Raw genomic sequence first — 21,709 nt, 5'->3', positions numbered from 1 at the left:
AATTCTTTGTAGGGTTAAAAACATGTTTCAGGCAGCGGCACATTAAACCGCACTCTTCAAGTAATGGTTCTTGCCAATTCAAAGCATAGCTGAGAGAAAAGAACCTGAACTCATCTCAGGCAAACATTAAATATTATACTTGAAAGTACAAAACCAAACGATCAAACGTAATTCTCTGCATCTCTAGTTTTCACTCACCCCATTAATGTCATAAAGCAGGTCTGTATTTTTTCTCTGGGGGTTCTATGCTTAATCTCTTGATCTTAACGAAAATGTTCTAGTACAGCAGTGCTAAAAATGTCATCACGTTTAAGATTCATGACTCTAATTACCTCCTGTGATGGCAGACAAAAATAAATATTTGGTTTCGTCCTTTGAAACCTAGGAACAAGACTGGATTACGATAATTAAATGCAAAACAGCAGTGTCTTTAGTGACATATTACAGTAACTGTACACAGCTATCCACATTTCTTTCCAGTAAAACGTTTGAGCAACATGATTATATCGTATATAGTTATTGCAAGCATTTGAGCGACTTGTCTGTGTGTCCCAAAACATTCATATTAAGGGGGGGCACATCTGTTAATACATTTGTCATACTTATTTCATTGACAAATGTATTAAATACAACTAACGAGGAGTAACAACACCCAAGAGGTGAGTATATTGAAAGGAGTATGGAGTACTTTAGTCAACACTTGTCTTAAGCCGCTCGGCTGAGGGCTGACCTCCTGGCCAGAGGACGAGGAGGTCGGGACCCCCTGCAGAGTGAGGAGTGACCAAGGGGCAGCTGCAGAGGGTGAGATGGGGTGGAGGAGGAATGCAGAAGATGGACGCCAGGGAGGGAAGGATATCACGTACGGTATTTATAGTGTTTTAGGCGAGAAGATGACATCAGGAGTGATTGTGAGTTACTGCCAGCAGAGTCTGATTGATTGTGGTTGTTGTCATCCCCCTCGAACTTTCATCATAAACTCCATCAAGCAGGGCCTGATTTTGGTGTTAGTAGGCCCTAGGCACTTTCACTCTGAAATGTGCAGAAAGAGGGGGTCGACGCCAATTGGATTATGTCAATCTGACATGATGCACTTTAAACTGTTCGAATGCTAAACCACGTGATTGGTGGAGGGAGTCGAGCTTCATACTTCTAGTTTCTAGAACAGCTGCTAGATAAGCGTATGATTATTGATTTGGAGCACCTAGAGTCGATCACAAGCATGTGGTTTCAGTTCGGTTTTCGTAGGCCTTCAAAATGTTGTCGGCCCTAGGCCTACAGTGCCTAATTGGAAATCCTTCACTTTAAGTATCATGAGATGTAATAAATACAGTTACCAGAGTACAAAGAGCTGTCAGTGGTACCTCTGCTATGCTCACTGAAAACTCATTCAGTCTAACACACAGCTGAAATCTTCTGAACAGATGAAAGTTTCTCTTACTTGCCTTGACTGATCTATGTGTGTACACACCTGATATTTCCATTTGTTTTTTCTTGACAGCTGTTTGAATTGCATTCGATCACTTTTCCCCTTCAAACATGTAGGTTTCCGAACAAGCCAGTGAGCTAATGCCTGTCTTTATGAAGAATGTGCACCAAGTTTGCTTGAGCTGTCTTTTGTGCTGAGACCTTGCAATGTGTGCGTTCTAAAGACGATACTTATTCCGAGCACAAAATGAGACCTACTGTACAACTGATGTCATCAATTAACTGCATTAATGTTGTCTACTTTGCTTTTCAACAGGACTGTTAGCGTTTTCTCCCCTCTTGAGATAGCCTGGTGTTCCGGAGAATGTAAAACAAAGGAACTCTGCCATGCACAGTCTAGGGCATGAGGCACCTTTGGGCTGGGGAGGGGGATCCAGTGGGATTTGGGAGGGTTTAAGAGTTGGTAAGGGTGGAGTTGTATCTCCTCCTTTAGAGGATGAAGATTATCTTTCTTTCAGCCACCTAGACATATCAACCCCTATAATATGACATTGCATTACATTAAGTGTGCTCCATAAAACAACATTCTGGTGAATGTCAGGTATGAAACCTCTTGTGGGACTGCTGAGCAGAAAAAAAAGACATGACACTGCAAAACCATCCTCAGACCAACCACACTCTCCTTCTTCTGACACAATGCCACTCAATGATCGGTCCAGCTTCCTTAATATGGTTTACAGAACAAGTTAATTAATGAAAACGTCATCATTCCTCTGTGTATTGGACATGGAATCAGTCCAGAAAGCCACAGATGAAGATTAATTTGCCTACTTAATTAACTCCAGGGATAATTAATTGAGTTTAGACAGTGGGTGTCACACTACACATCCTCTGCAGTTTATTTGGAATAATGCTCCTTTTTAAAAAAAAGAGAAAGAAAAATGTACTCTTGATCAAGGTGGTGCAATCTGTTTTATTTCCCAGTATTATTGTTTTGCATGCAGTAACAGACCTTCCAACAAAAGATACTAAACTTGAGATGCGTTAATACGTGCCGATTATATATAAAAGTTTGACATTCTACTGTGTATACAGTATATTGTACAACTGAGCATCTCTGTCAGATTACTAGTATTTACTAACACGACCTCACTAGCAAAAGCAAAACTCAATTACCTTCATTACTAAGAAAGGGAAAAAAGGGGCACCTGCCCTTAACAGCGCTTTTGTCTCTTTGCTCTGGTTTTTAGCTATTCTGTGATGTAGAAATTCAAGTCGGTCGTAGGTGCCAGACGGTTTCGTTCACCGATTTCAAGATCTGGCGCATTTTTCCCCTCAAAGATTGGCAAAGAAAATACTGGCAACAGCAATTTAGAAAAATATGCACTTTTCGAGTACGAACACGAAATGTATGAATGGCGAACATCTGTTTCTGGTACCCAAGGAGACCGACATCGCCACTTTCGCTGCAACCTCTGCGTTTTCGCACCTCGGAGGCCTAAGGCGGCCAAAGACGAGCCGAGATCTGCGCCGTCTTCAGAATAAAAAAAAACGGATCGTGTTGCGACATTTCCCTAGCATTATCATAGAAAACGTTCGTGATGGATGTAGGGAAGTTTTTTTTTTTAAACTGTGTTTTGTCTGGTCCATGCGCGCTCCTTATTTGTATAAATACATTGCTGGAGGTTTTTTAAGAGAAAGGATATGTTGAAGTGACTTCACATTTACCACTACCGGTAACCCTAGGTGTGCAAATCCAGATTCAAATTTACAGATACTCTTGGATGAAGTGTCAACAACGAAACAGCAAGCCTTCTGAACCCAGTATTAAGAATGGACGTAAAACTACCTTTAACCATGGACACTTGTGCGCAAAAACGTAATACTCTACATCAAGATAATTGTTTTCATATAACACCAATCACATACCTGAAGCTGTACATGCAGATAGGTAGTAAGTTGCCCTAATTCTCGCACCTGAAACGTTGTGTTTTCTCTCTTCTCTTTTCAGCGTGGAATAAAAATATTATTTGCTCCTTCCCAGGTAGATCGGTAGCCGATTATACCGAAATGAAACAAAGCTTAAGGTAATTAGAAAGACACGGGAGGAATGTGGAATCAGCAGAGAATGAAAGGAAACCGTTTAAAGATATTCACCCTGAAGACCACCATAGATTTACCCCCAAGCTTTTTGTTTAATTCAACGACTAGAAAGCGGTAGCCCACATGTTTTCATCGAACATAAGAAGAAAGAAAACACGTTGTAAAATCATGTTAATAATAATAATAATAATAATAATAATAATAATAATAATAATAATAATAATAATAATTGCTTACACTTATATAGCGCTTTTTCTGGACACTCCACTCAAAGCACTTTACAGGTAATGGGGATCCCCTCCACCACCACCACCAGTGTGCAGCCCCACCTGGATTTTAAAAGAACAGCTGAAGGAATATAATGAATTGCAATCCTGGTGAAAGGGAAATTTTAGAAAGGAGTATTGCAGTGGAGGCTCATACTATTGATACTGCAAAACAATAGTAAATGCAGATGTTGAATGCATCAAGGATAGTAATGCAAAAAAAAAAGCTAAAGGCAATATAAAATGTGAATAGTCTATGTATTATTATTATTTTTTCATTCAGGTATTTACAGGCCGCTTTGTACACTGTGGAAGCCAATTGTGCAACTCTACCAAAAGTCGCTGCGTTTCCCTTATCTAAAGCACCGTTGCGATTTAAGAAGAGGGATGTTTCCTGGAAAACTGTCGATACGATGCAGAGAGATGAATGACAAAATCGACAGTGAAACTTGGGATTTGTCTCGCTTTTGCCCAAGGATAAATACTTGACCTGGATCGACTGAATCCTCTGTCGCCCCTGGGTAGTCATTATTTATTTTCAGGCTTGTCTTTACTTCTATACGGCTCCTGCAACTCTCCTTTACGGTTTATTCTGGTTCAAACTCACACCTACCTCGGCCGCTTGAAAAAGTTCAATATTTCTGGGGGGGTTGAGACATGGTTTGGCATTTTTCATTCCGACGAAATGATGGCCAGACCTCTTATTATGGCTGTACAGAGACACAATAATAGTCATCAAAAATAAAGGAAAATGTGGTGTCAACAAAAAGTAAAATAAAGTAAAACAGTATCAACAAGTGAGTCATCATTATTGAAATCCTAACATCAATCCATCCCCCTGGTGAATAGAGCTGTGTAGGATTTTACTTTAAAAATTCTAGAAAAACACAGCTCGATATATAAGGTGATTACAACCAATACTTGTGGGTCGCTTGAGACAAGTCTTCGTGGGAGGACTCTGTGCTTCACAAAAGTGCAGTACTACTGGTTTAGTGTGCTGTTTGGACGACACGCTAGATGGCGACGTTAACTCAGAAGGATATTTACAGTATTTCGTCTTCGAAGTTTTACCTTGGCTTCTTTAATTTACACGAAGATCTCGTTTTTTTATGAATTATAACAGTGCGCTTCCTATCGGTAATGTCGCATTTACTGCATGTAATGATCTGTAAAAAGAACTCCCTGGGGTTGTTTCAGTCTTTTCTGGGATCTGTCTGTGCTTCCTTTGTATTAGAGTAGGTTACACTGCAGTGTACCAATAAATATATATATATATGTTGTACACAAGCGTTTTAAACCTTATTTCTTTAAAACTAATTATCAGTTGTTTGAAAATCATTTAGACATTGTCTCTATCCGAAAAACTCAATTTTTTAATAGAACTGTTTAAAGAAAACACCAATTTTCGTCTTAGATTGCAACACTTTTTCAAGCTGTACTCCTGTTACTGTTTTTTAATTCACTGCTTTTGGGGGGAACGGAGTATTACCTGCACCATATACATTAGCACGCTATTGGATTGTTCACTCTATTTTGTCCTTTATTTAATCTCACACAAATTTCAGAGAAATCTCGAAGAAAATTGGAGGGAGTCGGAAATTTAGATTTCAGAAAGTTATTATTTAATTGTCCCTTTTTTTGCTCTGCAACTTTGTTGTTGTTTAATTAGCTGGCGATGATGATCAAGTTCACTTCACATCACAAGGCGTTTCTTCTCATTTAAATGCCTAAATTATGCCTATTTTACTTTAATGAAGAACCCTTGACGCATTATTGAGTCGTGGTGGTGAGAAATGAGACGGGTGTATGTAGCATTAATCTAATATCACTGTGCCCTTGGTTGTTGTGAAATAAACACTAAAAAGGACTATAGTATATTTTTTTGTAAAAAAACTAGTCTGTAAGAAAAAGATCCAAGAGGCATATAGCCAGTAGATGCTATTTAAAGAAACTAGTAACTTTCAATGTTTAATTTAGGAAAAACTAAATAACACTAGTGTACACATCTAAAACATCCAGCAAACATTTAATTTTGAACATCAATTAAATACAGCACCCTCAAATTCGTGGCACCTGTTAAATTAAAACCTTCATGGTTTAATTGAAATATTATCTATTTTCGTGACACAACTGAGACTCAGTTCAAAAGCCGTAGTGGAGTAGTTTATTGCAATATGTACACGCACATTGGAATGCTTAAATGTCAGGAGTTCTTAAGCGGGGTTTTCGATTTGCTGGTTCACAAAGCAAATGCATTTAATGTGTGTTAGTATAAATATATGACATACAGATATCAATGTTTTATTTATTTATTGTAAACCCTGATGGTACACATTGTTGGTCCGGTGATCCAGTTTTCATCTGAGGACCTGCAGAGTACATTTCGGTGTGTCAGTGCACCTGTGGAGAACACGTACAGTATAAATAGAGTAGTATGATTAAAGACAGAAAAGGAAAGGGTGCTGGCTACTTGAAATTAATTCAAATTAAATATTCCTAAATTAATATGGCGTTATTTTTTTTGCAATAAGCCAGCTTTTGAGGCAGCCAGTGGTGATCTGGGAGCTAAGGCAGAGACTTAAAGAGGATGCTGCACGAGCTAGTGATGACGATCATGGCTGCTCCCTCATGCCACGCCCACTACTTCCATGTTTTATTAAATAATGGGTAAAATTATGCTAAAGCTGTGAAATATGGACCCGTAAATGTCATATTCCATTAGGAAATCATTCAGAGGTGTCGTACGTAAAGTTTGGAGCCAGTCGGACACGACCCCTGTCTTTCACTTTGAAATAGTGGTACTTCTCCGGGGACTTCATGCACCTATTATCAAAAGGTTGATAAATTTATTAAATTATTACCTTGTCTTGGGTCTGCGGGGTGAATTTTCATTAAATCCTATTAAAAGGGACCCTATTTGAGGTATTGATGCTAAGTGTATAACCAAAAGATCCCTCTTTTTGTGAAGGCTTTGAATATTCAAATTGAAAGTATCGCGCAATCATTGATTGTCAAATCATTGGGTTCTAGAGGTTTTAAATAGTAGGCATGGGAAGAGAAAATCTCAAACTAATATATCCCTAGCTATATTACAATATTATTGTGTGTCCTTAGCTTGAATTGAGACTTTTATATTAAGACTTTGTGTAGCTTTTAGAAATATTTTGTTCTTGCCCATATAAGTGTACCAAGAAAAACGTGAGGGAGAAGCCTTTGAAAGCAGCACTTCTTGAAGAGTTTTGAGACTTCTTTTTTCTTCCAATATGTCTGGTGAGTTTATTTTCATTTTCATGTCTCGGGATGTTTCTCCAGTTTATCCATTTTTATTCTTTCATCTGTAAAACAGCCAAAAAAAGAAGAAGAATCGAGGTTTAGAGATACAACGTTAACAGCAGTTAACAGCATTATGTCAATGCACAGGGAAGCAGGACGATTAGACACTTTCACGACTCTGCCTCCAAATGAAAAATATATCTGTAGCAGAATTTAACAGTGTAAAGCATGAGCAATCCTAAATTAACATACTTTCATTACGACTGCACTAAGCTGCGGGACTTCATGTTACGTTTACAATAGTTACAGGTTGCAGGTTACAGGTGAGGCGAAATGTCTGACCTTGAAGTTTCAAAACCTTTCTTAGTAGTTTTATTAGATGCTCTAATACTATTTCTTCTGCACCTTTACTGTAGGTGTAAAGGGTGGGAAACGGGCGCATGGGTGAGGAAACTGCATTTTCAGACACGTTTCGTGTACAGTTTGAGCTTCTGTGCTTTATATTTGCTACATTTCGCTTTTTCCGATCAAGAAAGTGGTGATACGCTGGACAAAAGATCATTAAATAATTGTAGAGGTTAAAGCAGGGCGTATCTTTCCCGTGCTGCACGATGTGCCACATTTAATACCAAAAATGAGCTTGGATCTTAATACATGAATATTTATCAGGATGGGTCTGGCATTTTTTTTTACTTTCGCACGTTTACTTCGGTATCGTTTCTCTGACTATGTAGTAGACTTTACAGGTGAAATTGTTGCTCCAGAACATGTATGAAGCGTGCACGAACGAGCTTTTTATGTTTTAGCCAATGCGTGGCGTTTTCTTAAGACGTGCGCATTTACAGATTTTCTCAGCGTCTTACCAACTTCGCCATATTAGTTTATAGCGTGAGCTGTTTTTTTTTTTAGATCTGTTTAAGCCGGGTTTAAGGCTTCATAATAAAACATGAGTGGCGTCTAACTTTAGGCAACTTTTTCGTTGCTTTTATGCATTTCAACATATGCATAATTCAAACAATAATCAAAAGAATAATTTTCACATAGCACTAAATTAACGCGACATCTCAGTAAATAATAATGAAAGTGGACAGAGTGATACAAATCGATTATAATTGGCAATTAACAACAATACTGCAATCGCGTTTCATGCGGTACGAAAAGACTGTTTCATCTTCACGAATTGTAAAAATCTGCGAGCAAAAGGTATTTCATAATCACAAAACCTTCCCAACGGATTTAAAAGTTACTTACTTCGCGTATAAGAAGAATCTCAGAATCTGGATTCGCTAAATCTGCGACCTTTCACATTTCCACGGAGCATTAGAGTTCAATTCCGAAAGTTTCGTTGTCTTACTTGAAATTTTTTTCTCTTTTTTTTTACTTCTAATCTGTGGGAATATCATCTTTCTGATTCGAACAAACCACCTAATAATGTCAATATTCTTCGAATCGCCCAATCCAAACTTCTTTAACACAACGCATTTATCTGAATTTCACACAGTTTCCTTTTTTATTTTAAAATGGCTTCACTCGAGCCGGTAATGGCTGTTCAGTGTAAATGCTTTTCTCCAGTGTCTGCTTTACTACTGTAATCTGAAACCCTGAGCCTTTCTTTAGTCGGACTCCAGTCGCTCTATTCCCTGTAGAGTTTTGCATCGAAGCGGCGTGATCAGACGTAAAAACAACCGAGAATGACTATTTTTTTTTAAAATAAAAATCATAATAATGAATGTATGACTGTATTGTTTGAAGTTGACTTTGGAAATTTAACCAATATGAGGAGCTCTCAGAATTAAACAGACCGATCTGCATTAAAAGAAGGAGAGTACAAACAAACTGAATTATCATGGAAGATAAAATTCAGAATAGGTTCGTGGATTTTATTATTCCACCAGATCAGTGACCAAATAGTCACACTCTTTCGTTCACTTATTGATTTATTTCGAATAAAATAAGTATATTACGGTTTCAGTTTTAAAGAGAACATTTGTATATATATATGTCTCAGTTCTTCTACAAAAAGATATTAGATGAATCAGTCTAAATATACATTTCGTTATACACCCACATGATGAAACGCACTGGAAAGAGCTGACAGATTGTTTCAAACCGGTTGTAAAGCTTTTATAAAATGAACTTTGTTCTTTAAGAAAAGGGTGTGCTTTTCGGTAACCATATACAAATATTGGACACATTCTTGATGAAATTCAAAATTTAAGGTAGCTCTGAGGTTTGACGTCGTCCAATAGCATCATTGCGCGGATGAAATTGGGAGATACGATGATTGCGTAATTGCGCAATTCAAACCTCGGGTACCGGGAACGTCTTCAGAAAAAAAGGGGGTCCTTCGCTTCAAAATCACATACAATTTCATAATACTGGAATATATTGGTGCATTTTACAGATAAGCCGAAGGTATACCAGGGTGTCCGAGTGAAGACAACGGTGAAAGAGTTACTTCAACAGCGAAGGGCGCTTCAAGCGGCAACAAAAGCAGCCACGGTAAGAAGCATGGCACGGCAAGAGTGAAACACTTTCCACCCGTCCCTTGTCCCCAAAATCCCTTTTCCCTGTCCAGGGCCGAACATTAACTGGCAGACCGCGTCCTGGACGAGACGCGAGTCCTTATAAAGGCACACATACACAGGCAAGCACAGGGGGACACTTTTGAGACTCCGTTTAACTTTGGCAGAATGTTTTTTTTTGTTCCTAATGGTGGACAGAAACCGGAGCCCCACGTGCACACAGACGACAGACAGTCAAAACTGCACAAATGGCGCTCCAGTCCCTATCTGAACTCGACCGCAAAGTCACCATGCAGTCCGAAAACGATCAGGTCCAAGCATTATTATTATTATTAATTCGGATACCGCATGCACTCCAATATGGAAACTTCCAGGTCATTCCGGTTTAAGGGCTTTAGCACAACGTAAACTTGACATTGTACCACGGTAGCCACGCTCCTTCAATCAAAGATCAACACTCCTACGATCACAACTGGCTACAGCTGCTGGAAAAGCGGTCAAAAGACAGTAAATAAAAATGTCTGTTTCCGTGTATTGGGGAAAGACTGAATCGCATTATAACGTTTAGACTTGAATACAGACGTTAGGATAAAGCCTTGGTAGCCTTTAACACGTTAACAGAGGAAATGTTTAAACTTTTCTACGAAATACTATTTGATTATCTGTAATGTTTGATTTGTACAATGAGCCCTTTGTTTTAATGGGCCGGATCCACCACTTCCTCTTAAACCCACACAAACGCAGACTAAACTCCAGCACCGGGTGAAAATAATACGCCCGGACGCGTATGTTATAATCTGCACATACACTAACTCAGGTTTCAGCATGACGTGACAGCGTCGTACACCATGACAGGAGGACTCCAGGACACGCCTTTTGCTTGGTTTATTTAAGCCAAGTGCATTTCGTTTAAAAGATTGTGTGATGCATGAAAGACGTCCTAACATTTTCATTTTAGTGAAAGGTTTGGTGAGCTTCAGTTTTAGGACAGAAGAAACATATTGCCAGTTTTACTGTAACAGGAAAAGTTTGTATGATTAAGTTTTATGTCATGAATAAGGCACATTATGAGCCGCAAACAGCGCAGTTTCTTCTTCACTTTAGGTAACCAATGTGCTGTCTGAATGAATAAATCTTATCCAGAAAAGTTCGGCAATATTGTTGCAGTTTGACGTTTTTGGATTATTTGGCATGAAAAGCGCTGCACAATCCCAATTAACTAATTAATTTGAACAAATGTGCAATTAGACTCTGGAGACTCTGAACTGCGAAATCCCAATTTCTCATCTAACGGATAAACTGTTTAAGACTGTTTATAAAGAGTAAATGTTAACAGCTGCGTACCACGCATATGTACACTGTTAAATAAAAAACACCGTTGCAATGGTTTATAATAGCCTTAGGAGTAATAAAAATACTCCAATACGATTTTCCAGGGAATAAATGGAGGGAGGAGACATGACTAATCAAATAACTATGCAAGCAAATAATAAAAAATAATGAAATGTCTCCAATGACTTAAGGCACTGCAGCAGATGTGGCATGGTTCCAGCAAGGAAAAAAAACGGTTCATCTGAACCGTTGTATTGTAGGCTTTCCGCATTTTTAAATTCCGCTTTCAAACGGTATATTCGACCCGCGTTTGTATTTAGTGAGATATACAGAGTGAAAATGGCTTGAAAAAAAAATTCTTACCCTGACGAAGAAAAAAACGCACCGTTATCGGACTGAGGCTTTTAATTCTGTGAGACCTTTTCGGCTTACTGAGTATTTTCTCTTTTCTTTTTTATATATATCCCAGAATCACAACGCGCAGTATCCAGAAGCATGTTCCACATCCTTTCCTGGTAGGTAAAAACGATTTATAACGACTCAAGCTAGAAGCACATACCGACTACTTCAGTTTACCGATTCATATTGAAATTAGATACTCCACTCCAAGAAGACCGTTTATATACAGCTATTTGTTTTTCAGATTGGTGGCATTTGCAATCCGCTATACAGACAATCGCTTTCTTCTAAAAGCCGCACAGTTTCTCCTTTACTTTGCTTGTTTTGCTAAAACAAGTCGTAAGGAGACTCTTTAACTCGCCATCAAGATGCAAAATGCAAAATCGCCATCAAGCAAAATGTAAAATGTCAGACTGACATTTTAGTAAATCTTTCAGTTAAGAATAAAAAAAACAACAACAATGAGATTTAAACAAATAGAAATAAACAGGATTCCAGTGTTTTAATATGCAATCTTTTTGACATTTTAACATTTCGTGAGCAAGTAATACATCAAGAAGGGATATTACGTTTTCAGACATAAGGATCAGAGATAACAAGTCAGAATCCATCAACAAAGCTACAGTTTTGCAGTCACTAAATATGAGTATTGCCCTTGGTAAAGATACTGCATTATGGATTGCTAAATACTGTATTAAAAATTGCAACTTAAAGAAATACGTTCACTGATGGACAGCAAACAAATAGTTCAGAAAGTAACACAGTATAAACAATTTTCCTTCATAAAGATTCTGCATTAACTCTTTGTTAAAATTAAGCATAGAACAACTTCAGATAGAACAGTAACATCAGCAGAAATTAGGCGAGGCTTTACATCCAGGCTTAAACTTACATTAAGTGTCAACCACCGTCAGGCACAACGTTTAGACTTAATTGGAGGAAAAAGAAACAATTGGTAATATACTCCTTTCTTTGACGTTCATTCAGCCCTCTTTATAAAGTTGCATTTAAATGTGATTTATCTGTTGGCTGATGCTCTCATGACATCACCCCCCGAAGCCCTGACTCATTTAAATGTCTCTTTTTTCTCCCTTTTTTTTCTTAAGCCCCTTATTTTGACTATAGCCCAGCAAGCTCGGTGGCTGAAAACAACCATTTCCAATTTAGACAGTACACGGACAACATTTGCTACGACCAGATGATACCAAGTGCTTATGAAAATCAACAGCTTATTGACATGATTCTTCAGAGTGACAATTTCACCAGTAACGTCCTGCCACCGGCTTCCTCTACCCAGCACGCCCCTTCTGGGACCTTTCATCCAGGATCTGACTTTTACAGTCTGGGAATGGTAAGGACCACATTGGCGCTGAAAGTCATTGTAGAACAAGTGGGGGAGAACCAGTGGAATTAGAACTGGGATCAGAATTATTGGACGATTAACACAACACAGTACGATTGCAATGTATATGTTTCATGTACATTGTTTCGTTTTATACCAGACAAACCGAAATCAAATTTATATCCAGTTGAACATTTTGAAACTAAACAATAACGACTTAATGAGCGTACGTGGTGTAACAGTAGTTAGGCTGCTATTTACTTAAGAGTACACAGAAGCAGTTGTCTGTAGATTATATTAATTGTAGCCATTCGTGTATTGATGCGTTGCATTATTTCCTTATTGAAAAGGTACAGTGGGATTTTAGGCAGCATGTGAAAAGAGATCGTTTCAAAGAGTATTCTGTAAACTGTGACGAGATAAATACAGACATTGTTCAAGAACAGACGACAGGACACGGTGTACTGCAAATCAATAATAATATTAATATGGCAGTTCTGGATGCTGTTACACGCAGTACAGGACTCGCCGATATTTAAATACAAATTCAACATTTTGCAATAATTAATTGCATGGTCTGGGTCTAGCTCTAGCTCCGATATGCGATGAATAACACTTTTCCTGCTTTCTTGAAGTACAACTTACATTTGCAACCGCAAAATGTAGGCTTTCAAAGGACGAGCCCATGTCGTGATTGCCACCTCGCACTGAGGCGTGCTGTTCTAAAACAGTCGAACCGAATGGATCTCCAGAGCTCTGACAGTGTCTGTCCTGTTTGTTTTTGAAGGCTCCAAGCTCTCCGTGTGATTCGTCCAATCTCCCGAGCCCAGTTGATTACAGCGGCTACTCGCCACCTCAGTGTTATTCCTCGTCTTCGTCATGTTACAGCTCTCCCACTCGCATGGACTCTGTATACAGCTCTATCCCGGAAGATCATCATTACCAGCACTGCAGCCTTCAGTACTGCTACTGTTTGTCGCATTTTTCTGGTTCCTATGACAACACGAGAAATCCCGAATACGTTCCCTACCCTCCCTCAGACTGCCTGTATCCTTCACCCGTGACAGAGGAGAACTATATCAGAAGGGATTTAGCCAGCCTGGATATGTGTTACCTTTAAAAGTATTCTTGGCATGTAAATATGCTTCGCCTCTGCCAAGTGTTCTTTTCGGAATACCAGTGTTTGTGCGGTGTTCTGCGAAATGAAAGACCCTCTTAGATCTGTGTGCACTAAGTACCCTCCACCTGTACCTGGAGAGAATGAATGTGGAATGCAAGGGAAATGTCGTGGAATGGAGTGAATTGTATTGCGGTCTGTGAAGAAGGTGACTTGTTTTCTTAAAATGCAAATCACAATTCTATATATTTTCAGGTTCGAACAAATTTTAAATATCTTTTTTTTAATGAATAAAAAAATCTATTTCGTAAAATGCGTTTGCTTATCATTCCTATGACCGCGACTACCACGTAGTAGTGTACCTTGTGCAAGGCAAAAGGTAACATTCAGATGTTACCTTCACCAGATCGTTACAAATCTGTGCTTCGTTAAAGGAGATAACATTCAGAAATGTCCAATCCCTGGCATGCTTTTGCTCTTTAGACGCGTTTTTACGCAAAATAACCTCGCTTCTCCATGATATCGAAGTGCGAGCGAGTAAAGGGGTACTAATGGAAGGATGTGGACTCTGGTTACACAAACACTGTCTTCACTTAAATGTGGAGGATACAGATTAAATCCTACAGCATTTCAAACGTGCACTCGCAATGCGCTTCATTTTACTTAATAATTGGACAAGTCTTTTTCACATACTGAGTGGATAGTAGTATTTTCGAACGTTTGTATATACTTGTTTTGCCAAACAACTGTTTGTATTCAAGTTACGAGAAGACACCCTTTTCCTTCTGAAAGCACGGATGAGAAAGGGTAAAAATGGAAAACAAATCTGTTTCAGGAGGTCTATAGCAGTGTTTTACAAGCCTGGTCCCGACAGATTTCTGTCTGCTGTGATTGTGGTCCAGCTGGTGCCTTAATCACCAGTGCTAGCTGGTGTCTGTACCTGATCTGTTTAGTTCAGGCCTTGGTTCTGAAAATACCCTCGTTAAACTAGAATTTCCAATACATTCAACAAATGCAACTTCATGTACCGTAGTCCCTCCTCTTTTACTAATGGAAATTTGCCTCCATTATTTCTGACTGCAACGTTCTTAACAGACAATTTATATACAGGCACATGCGGGAAAAATAATGTATCAAACACTCCCACAATTAGCCTTTTTTTCTTCTGAAGTCCAGTCCAATTGGTTACAGTCATCAAACTCCTGAATGAGGGGAGTTCTGGATAATTGGTACAGGGCCGAGACTAATTACAAACCTTCTACCACTTTCTAAGAGCTGACGGGGAGCGCTTGCTCCGTTTGCCGAGACAGCTGACTGTGACCTACCTGCAGACATGCAAGGAAAATACTTTTCTTTCCACATAAAAAAACGGAAGAAGAAGGCTTCTTCTCTTGGACCCCCTAATATATAATTACAGGCAGGTAGCTGTTATCTTCAGATACCACCTATGAACCAAAAACGCGTTTTTGCGCAAACGCCAGAGTCCCGTTTCCTAAAGGCGTCGAAGTACCAGCACGTTTATCTGGGAAAAAAACGCCAAAGAAGGATATACAATATGCCTACTTATTGGTTACCAATACGTTACAAATTTGCTTTTCCCTTAAATATATTTCGAGTGCACAGCTAGTATGTGTTCGAACATTACGTAAGCAGACATTCAGAAGGTTGTGCATAACAGTAACGCGCAACAGTAAGACGAGTCTGTTCAGAGCGTATTTCTTACTCTCAGTCTTGTAAGTTCTGCATGATTTTGTATGAAAAAGGGAGCTCAAAAGAAAGGTCATTTATCAAGGATGTTAACACAATATTCTCATATCAAAGGAGACCAATACTGTACATTTCCACTCTGGTTCTGGAACAGCCTTGATATTTTGGGATATCGAAATATGGGTATGCATTCAACACAGGGTAATTGCTATTGCAGTAAATATTTAACCTAATTCTTGACTGAAGGTATTAGTGGAAGGAGAATAAAACAAACTACTGTTGCTTTGAAGGACAAAATGCCATTTCACACGAATGCCTAATGGTATCATCTTAAAGGATCATGAAAAATTTAAACTATAGCTGCACTGAATTAATACCCTCCAAAAAAAGTAATAACTGCAGTCTTAGCTGAAACCAACTCTGGGGCAGAGTGTTCCAGCTAAATTACACCCAGGCTTTCTCAGCAATGCACAGTGGTAGCCTTAATAACTAAACAGTGCACTGAAGCTCAGTAGAATGTCCCATTCAAAAGGCCGCTGCTCAAGCTGCACAGTCACAAGGAAATGATTTTGGACTAGCAGGTGCAGTGAGCTGCTTTTGCCAGGTAATTTCCCATTTCCCCCGCCTTTCCCCCTAGATTTCATATTCACTATCTCCACCTCCGGCTTAATTTCTCAAACCCCACAGACGTGAGTATGGCAGACTCAGTTTGAAGAAGCAAAGGAGTGGGCATCAGATGACTCAGAAAACCTTGTATATTTCTACCTTTCTTTAGTTGTGAGGTGAGATTCTATCTGTGGAACAGGTGCCTGTGACAACAACCTTAAATTATGTCAATATTACCATTGATTGCCCTTAAGTGTTTGCTCAAGGTGACATGTTGTGTTTTTAGTGGTTTGCCTGAGAGATTCTTTGCTTGGATTTCCCCTCACTTAAGGAAAAAATAATCTGTAGGGGGAGGAGTGCATTTTCCCAATAACATGTCCTCACACGTCCTTAAGCTTTAGGATGAAAATGTCTTTCAAAATGCCTGTGGTTCACACGGTCAGTGTATCAGGACATCGGTGACAGCAGGATATTGCAGAGATGTCTGCCATCAGCACCCACCTAGTAAACCAACAGGATAGGAATTAGAACAATTGATTTTTTTAGTTTATGATTGGTGATGAGCAAACAAATCGCTGTTTCACCTTAACTTGAACAGTATTGGTTGTGGGCAACAGTGTTTCACTGTTAACGAATTTCAGAGGAGCGGTACTATATATGACAGGGGGTCCTTAATCCTTGTGTTGGATAGTACGTCTACTGCAGTGATTCCCAATCCTAGTCCCGGTGACTCACATACCTATTGGGTTTTGTTCCAGACCAGCCCTTAGTAACACAATCAAACCCTTCATTGACTGAATAATAATATGATTAATTTGAACTGTTTGTTCCCAAGTCTTAAACACGTTGCAGCTTTTAACCATTGCGTTTTGTAAGTGAAATAAAATCCCAAACTTGTGATTAGAAACAACATGCAAATATTCAATTGAAGCAGCTACTTAGATCACGTAAGGCTTCAGTGATCTAATGGCTGGAATGAAAACAAGTCACCAGAACCAGAATTGGGAACCAGTGAACTACAGGTTTCCAGTCCAGATGGACTCTTAATGACATGAGCCAGCATCCTATTGGCTTTATTGGACCAATTTATCAACTTCTCTCAGGTTTTTTATGTAATGGTGCTTTAAAGATGCCTGAAAAACCTACAGATACACCAGTTCTCCAGGACCAGGAATGAGGATACCCAATTCAATAGGTAAAGTGCTTCATAGCAAAGTCATTTTAGGAAAGCAGTATTACTTGTGGGGAAAAGTGTTTCAAAATAAAGGTGTTTCTCAGTAGTCTTAACAGTGCTGAGTACTGCTACTGCCTCCTCAAAAGGCAAATAACTGGGAATTGGGAAAGACCGGGCACAGAGCCAGTACAGAGAAAAGGGTGTAAAATAATAATTCAACTCACTGCCAGATCAAAAGGCAAAACAATGAGAAATAATGTTTTTGCATTGGTGGGAAGAAACAAGAGCCAAAGCCAAAGTCCTAGGTGACTCACAGACAATTTCACCGCATGTTCATTCCACGCACCATGGGTCTGGGAAAGAAGGAAAAATACCAAGAACAAGGGAAGTCAGCACAGAGGGGTTGATCATCTGTTTTTATATGATTTTACATTCATATCAGCTTTTGTGTTAAAGCCCATGACAATAGGCATAAAGTGCAAGAAACATAATGGAGTCATAATCAAAAATGAAACTTCATATCTCTGAAAAGCCATGCGCAAACACTGGGGCCTATTCTGACTAGCAACAATCTAAGAGATCCTGCTGAACTGAGTATACGGTTAGAAAATAAAATTGCAGCCAAATAAAACAGAACAGAACTCTCTGAATTTCATGCAAACTACTTCCTTCATCCTCTCTGATCAGCACTTGTCAAAATCACACTTTATCATGAACAAGTCAAAGGTTCACTTACGTGTTTTTTTTTTTTTAGTTTTAAGAAAAAAAATAATGTCCCTGTTCCCAGAAAGTCTTTGAGATTGAATTCCTAGTATGAGAAGTAGTAAGGAAGTCAAGTGAAAATCCCTCATTTTGCTTATTTGTCTGATAAAAATGTGGAAAACAATCTGCAGATTTTCTAGGTAATGGTCATTTCAAGTACAAGACTGTTAATTCATTTAATTAATTTATGCTTGGTGTTCCTGTGCACTTCATAAGCACAAAAACAGCAACAGCATGGTAGAAAATACCTGCAATCTGCATGAACCGGTACAAAGCAAAGCCTGTTTTCTTCCATAAGGTACATTAATTAAAAATATTTAAACATTACTTGAACATTTCTCTAATACCAAGAATTGCTAGTGTTGGTTTTCAAGTCTATGTGCTATCGAAGGTTCTTTGGTGACTGTATATATCTTATTTAAATTATTAGAGAGGAAGTCTCAACAGGGCCGGTATTAGGGGAGTGGGAGATGAATGTAAATTAGGATGCGTTCTTCATAATGCCCAGAAGGCACCTATAGAAGGAAGAATGTCTATGGGACTCTTTCACATAAGACATCTGTTATGAGAAACAGTTAAACCAGGAACAAAAGCAAAATCAACACTTACATATCACATATACAGAAAAGCCCAAAACACATTGTATAACGTGAAGATTTGTGGCAAATGTCATTTTTGTCTGTGAAGGCTTGAAGATCTGGCCAAGTAATTTAAAACTCCACTAAGCCAGTTTTCAGTCTCCAAACAAATTTGTCAAATGTCCTTCCTTATAAGGCGATGCTAAAATAATTTGGGATATGTAGGAGGTGCAGAAAAAGAATCATATCAACTATTGTCTTAGCAGGACAACCTATATGTATAACCTAAGTTAAGGAGTGATCATCTGTTATTTGTTGTCCACACCTGATCAGCACACAAAGATGACTCACATAAAGAGAGTTTAATTTATTAAGCTTGTGCAACATTAAAACATTCAAGAATACAATCCATTTCAGTTTTTCACAGTGTGAGTTGTGAATAAAATGTCTACACCATGAAATAGAACAGTCGCTGAGATCATTTGGAAGCTACAAACATAACGAGCATCAAAATGTGCAGGATGAGAACATTAACCATTGAGGTGGAGAATTACCAGAAAGATACAAGACTACTACATGGTGTGCTTTTGCCAAACTCTTGTCTTACTTGATCAATGAAACAAGAAAGTGCACAGCAAGAGTTAAAAGTGTTAGTAGCATGTGTCACCATATAACGTAAAAACAGCATAACAAGAACAATACATTCTACCTCGGACGTTTGCAAATGTTTGAAGAGCCTTTCGGGGTTTTCTTGTCGGTAAGCTTTCCAAAAAATTAAAACATTAAAGATGACTGCATGGCAATCAACAAATTCATTTCACAGAAATCCTAACGGATAACTAACCGCTTCATCCCTCAGTAGTCTCAGGAGGCTGTGCCCCAAGCTGCTGATAGATTTGTCCGATTATAGAAACAGGATACTAAGAAAAGCAGTTTGTTCCAATTTCAAACTAAATATTGAGCTGCCCTAAAGGAAATTCCAGTTATGAATACACTATAGCTTTCATTGCACATTACGTATAAAATGCAAGAGAATAATACTGCTGTCAAAAGGAGTCCTCTTGTTAAACACTACACAAGACTAAAGGAATACTTGACATTTCCAATTTGCTCCTGTTGTCTTGACTTTCACAACGTTCCACACGATTTCAAACAACAGGTGTTGTGAACAAGCCTCTTCGACGTTTGTGTTCATATTTGCTCTCCTAATTACCTGGGCTTGAGCAACTGAGATTTGCCATAAGAATCATCCATGGAATCAAAGGACTATTGCGAAACACCTGAATCACCAGGAAGAAAATCTATATGTGTATAATTCATGCAATTATATGGAAGGAATATTAAAACATCTGTGTTGTCTACAAAGCTAAGAATAATGCTACTGGCCAGTTTAATGAATCGCTCTGTCCTCTCTAACATTAGAGGGGTAGACGTAGACAGAATTTTCACACAATCATATTGCCAGCTGAATATACCATGAGAGAGTAAGCCCATCAAGACAAAAAGACTTTGGCAAAGAGGTACATTTTCACTGCAAAAAAAAAATAGTCTTTGGCTGATAATTTGCGATGATCTAGACATTTTTAGACTACCTATTTATGACTACCCTTGGTACAATGGAACTGAATCTTGGTAGCAGAAAGTTCCATATTTGTTGCATAAATTAATGAAAACATAGAAGTTGTAATCAGCACTGCATTTCGCAAAAACATATCTATCCATAATAATCGCACATTTTTAAATTAATTCCTCAGTATTCAAAGGCCTTTTAAGTTCTTTTACTAACTGTTAACTGGAAAATTAAAATTCCTTTTTACCAACATCTTGTTTAATTCTTATATACACTGGACTTTGACTTGGTTTCTATCCTCTCTATGCTTTTCTTCCCAGAATATATCTGATTGGTTAGTTACTTTTTTATTATTCGGTTCTGCCATTCAGTTTTTACTGCTAACACATATCCCCCTCTCAATCCCAATAAAGTGAAGATTACTTGTTACAGTTAGTTCAACTTGCTTGCCTGTTGCATGAACTGTATCGTGTTTTGAAATACTGACCATTCAGTCTGGCTGTCTTTGTTCAATGTATTGTGATTCGTTTTCAAATAAATCTTGAATCTCAACCCTAAGGTATCTGACTATTTCTAGTGAAATACAGTTCTGTGTACATTTTCCACATCCCAGGGCAGTGTGGACCATTTCTAAATATGCACAATCAATTGTTTCAGCAGCATCACTTCAGAATCTCTCCCAAAACATCCCAAAATACTTCAGTTATACTAATCTCTCCATGACTTCAACAAATAGCTTGTTACCAAAATGAATGAGTTGTCACTGAGTTGTTCAATGTGAAACCTATATCAGATGATCTAATTGATTCATTGATAATAAATAGAAATATAAAACTAAAAAAATACCTTGCAACAGCCAAGACGATGCAGTTTGATTATAAATGAAAGGATGTGACAATTTTAAAGTATGGAATCTACTTTAAAGACTACTGGTCCTGCTATATTTTAGCTTCTAGCCATGTAATCATCTGTACATGATGATGCTAAATTCTAGGCACAAATTTTGAGAACTGGAAGAAAAAAATTACTTTTTTAATGTAATCTAGTTAAAAGACTCCATCATCCTTTGAGGCAATCTAACTCCTAGTCCCAACAATTTCTTGTCTGAAACCAATAGAGTGTTTTTTCAGTAATGTTTTGAAAAACTATTAATTAGTTCTTCAGTCTCAGATTAATTTAGACATGTCACATATGCTACAGATTTCAGAATTAGTCTTCTTCTGAGACCAGGAAAAGCAAATCCACAGAATATCGTTCAACATCGGTTTCAAACAGTTTCAATCTTTACATCACAAATTGGTGTATTATTACGCATCAAGACTTTCACGATAAGTTAAAATTTATCATAGCTAAAGATTGCTGGGTCGATGATTCAGTAGTAAAATATCTTTATCTCTTCAGGTTTCCTGGCATGTTGAACTCCGATGACTGGCTGACAGGAATGTTTTCCCCCTTCTCAACAGCTGCCTTATCTGTAAATACATAATTAATATTATGCAACATAAAACGTGTGCAATTAGTCCGAGACAC

At 38.3% G+C, this 21,709-nt stretch overlaps 2 protein-coding genes and 1 long non-coding RNA gene across 7 annotated transcripts in view; 1 reads left to right on the top strand and 2 right to left on the bottom strand.

Moving 5' to 3' along the window:
- Nucleotides 1-6,089: 6,089 nt before the first annotated feature.
- Nucleotides 6,090-9,146, bottom strand: LOC148641132 (uncharacterized). Its single transcript, XR_015930055.1, has 3 exons — nt 8,319-9,146; nt 6,656-7,129; nt 6,090-6,194 (listed from the first exon to the last, which is right to left on the bottom strand). It is a non-coding gene; the product is annotated as an uncharacterized LOC148641132 (long non-coding RNA).
- On the top strand, nt 6,928-14,095 carry pou2af3 (POU class 2 homeobox associating factor 3). Its single transcript, XM_088619291.1, has 5 exons — nt 6,928-7,064; nt 9,472-9,569; nt 11,394-11,439; nt 12,430-12,674; nt 13,453-14,095. Exons 1-5 carry the CDS (start codon nt 7,058-7,060, stop codon nt 13,783-13,785), a joined length of 729 nt encoding a protein of 242 aa, XP_088475417.1. The 5' UTR covers nt 6,928-7,057; the 3' UTR covers nt 13,786-14,095.
- A 4,866-nt stretch (nt 14,096-18,961) lies between these two features.
- LOC148641129 (NF-kappa-B inhibitor delta-like) overlaps nt 18,962-21,709 on the bottom strand; it is an 84,883-nt gene continuing 82,135 nt past the window's right edge. For all 5 annotated transcript variants that reach the window (XM_088618840.1, XM_088618841.1, XM_088618842.1 and 2 more), the window contains one exon: nt 18,962-21,651. In XM_088618840.1, the coding sequence (XP_088474966.1) occupies nt 21,577-21,651 (75 nt within the window). In that variant the 3' untranslated portion in view covers nt 18,962-21,576. The remainder of the gene's footprint in view (nt 21,652-21,709) is intronic.

This window comes from Lepisosteus platostomus, chromosome 25, assembly GCF_059453375.1.
Source record: "Lepisosteus platostomus isolate fLepPlt1 chromosome 25, fLepPlt1.hap1, whole genome shotgun sequence".
Lineage (NCBI taxonomy): Eukaryota > Metazoa > Chordata > Actinopteri > Semionotiformes > Lepisosteidae > Lepisosteus > Lepisosteus platostomus.
Note: the sequence above shows the minus strand (reverse complement) of the source record. Positions and strands in the feature narration are given on the sequence as shown.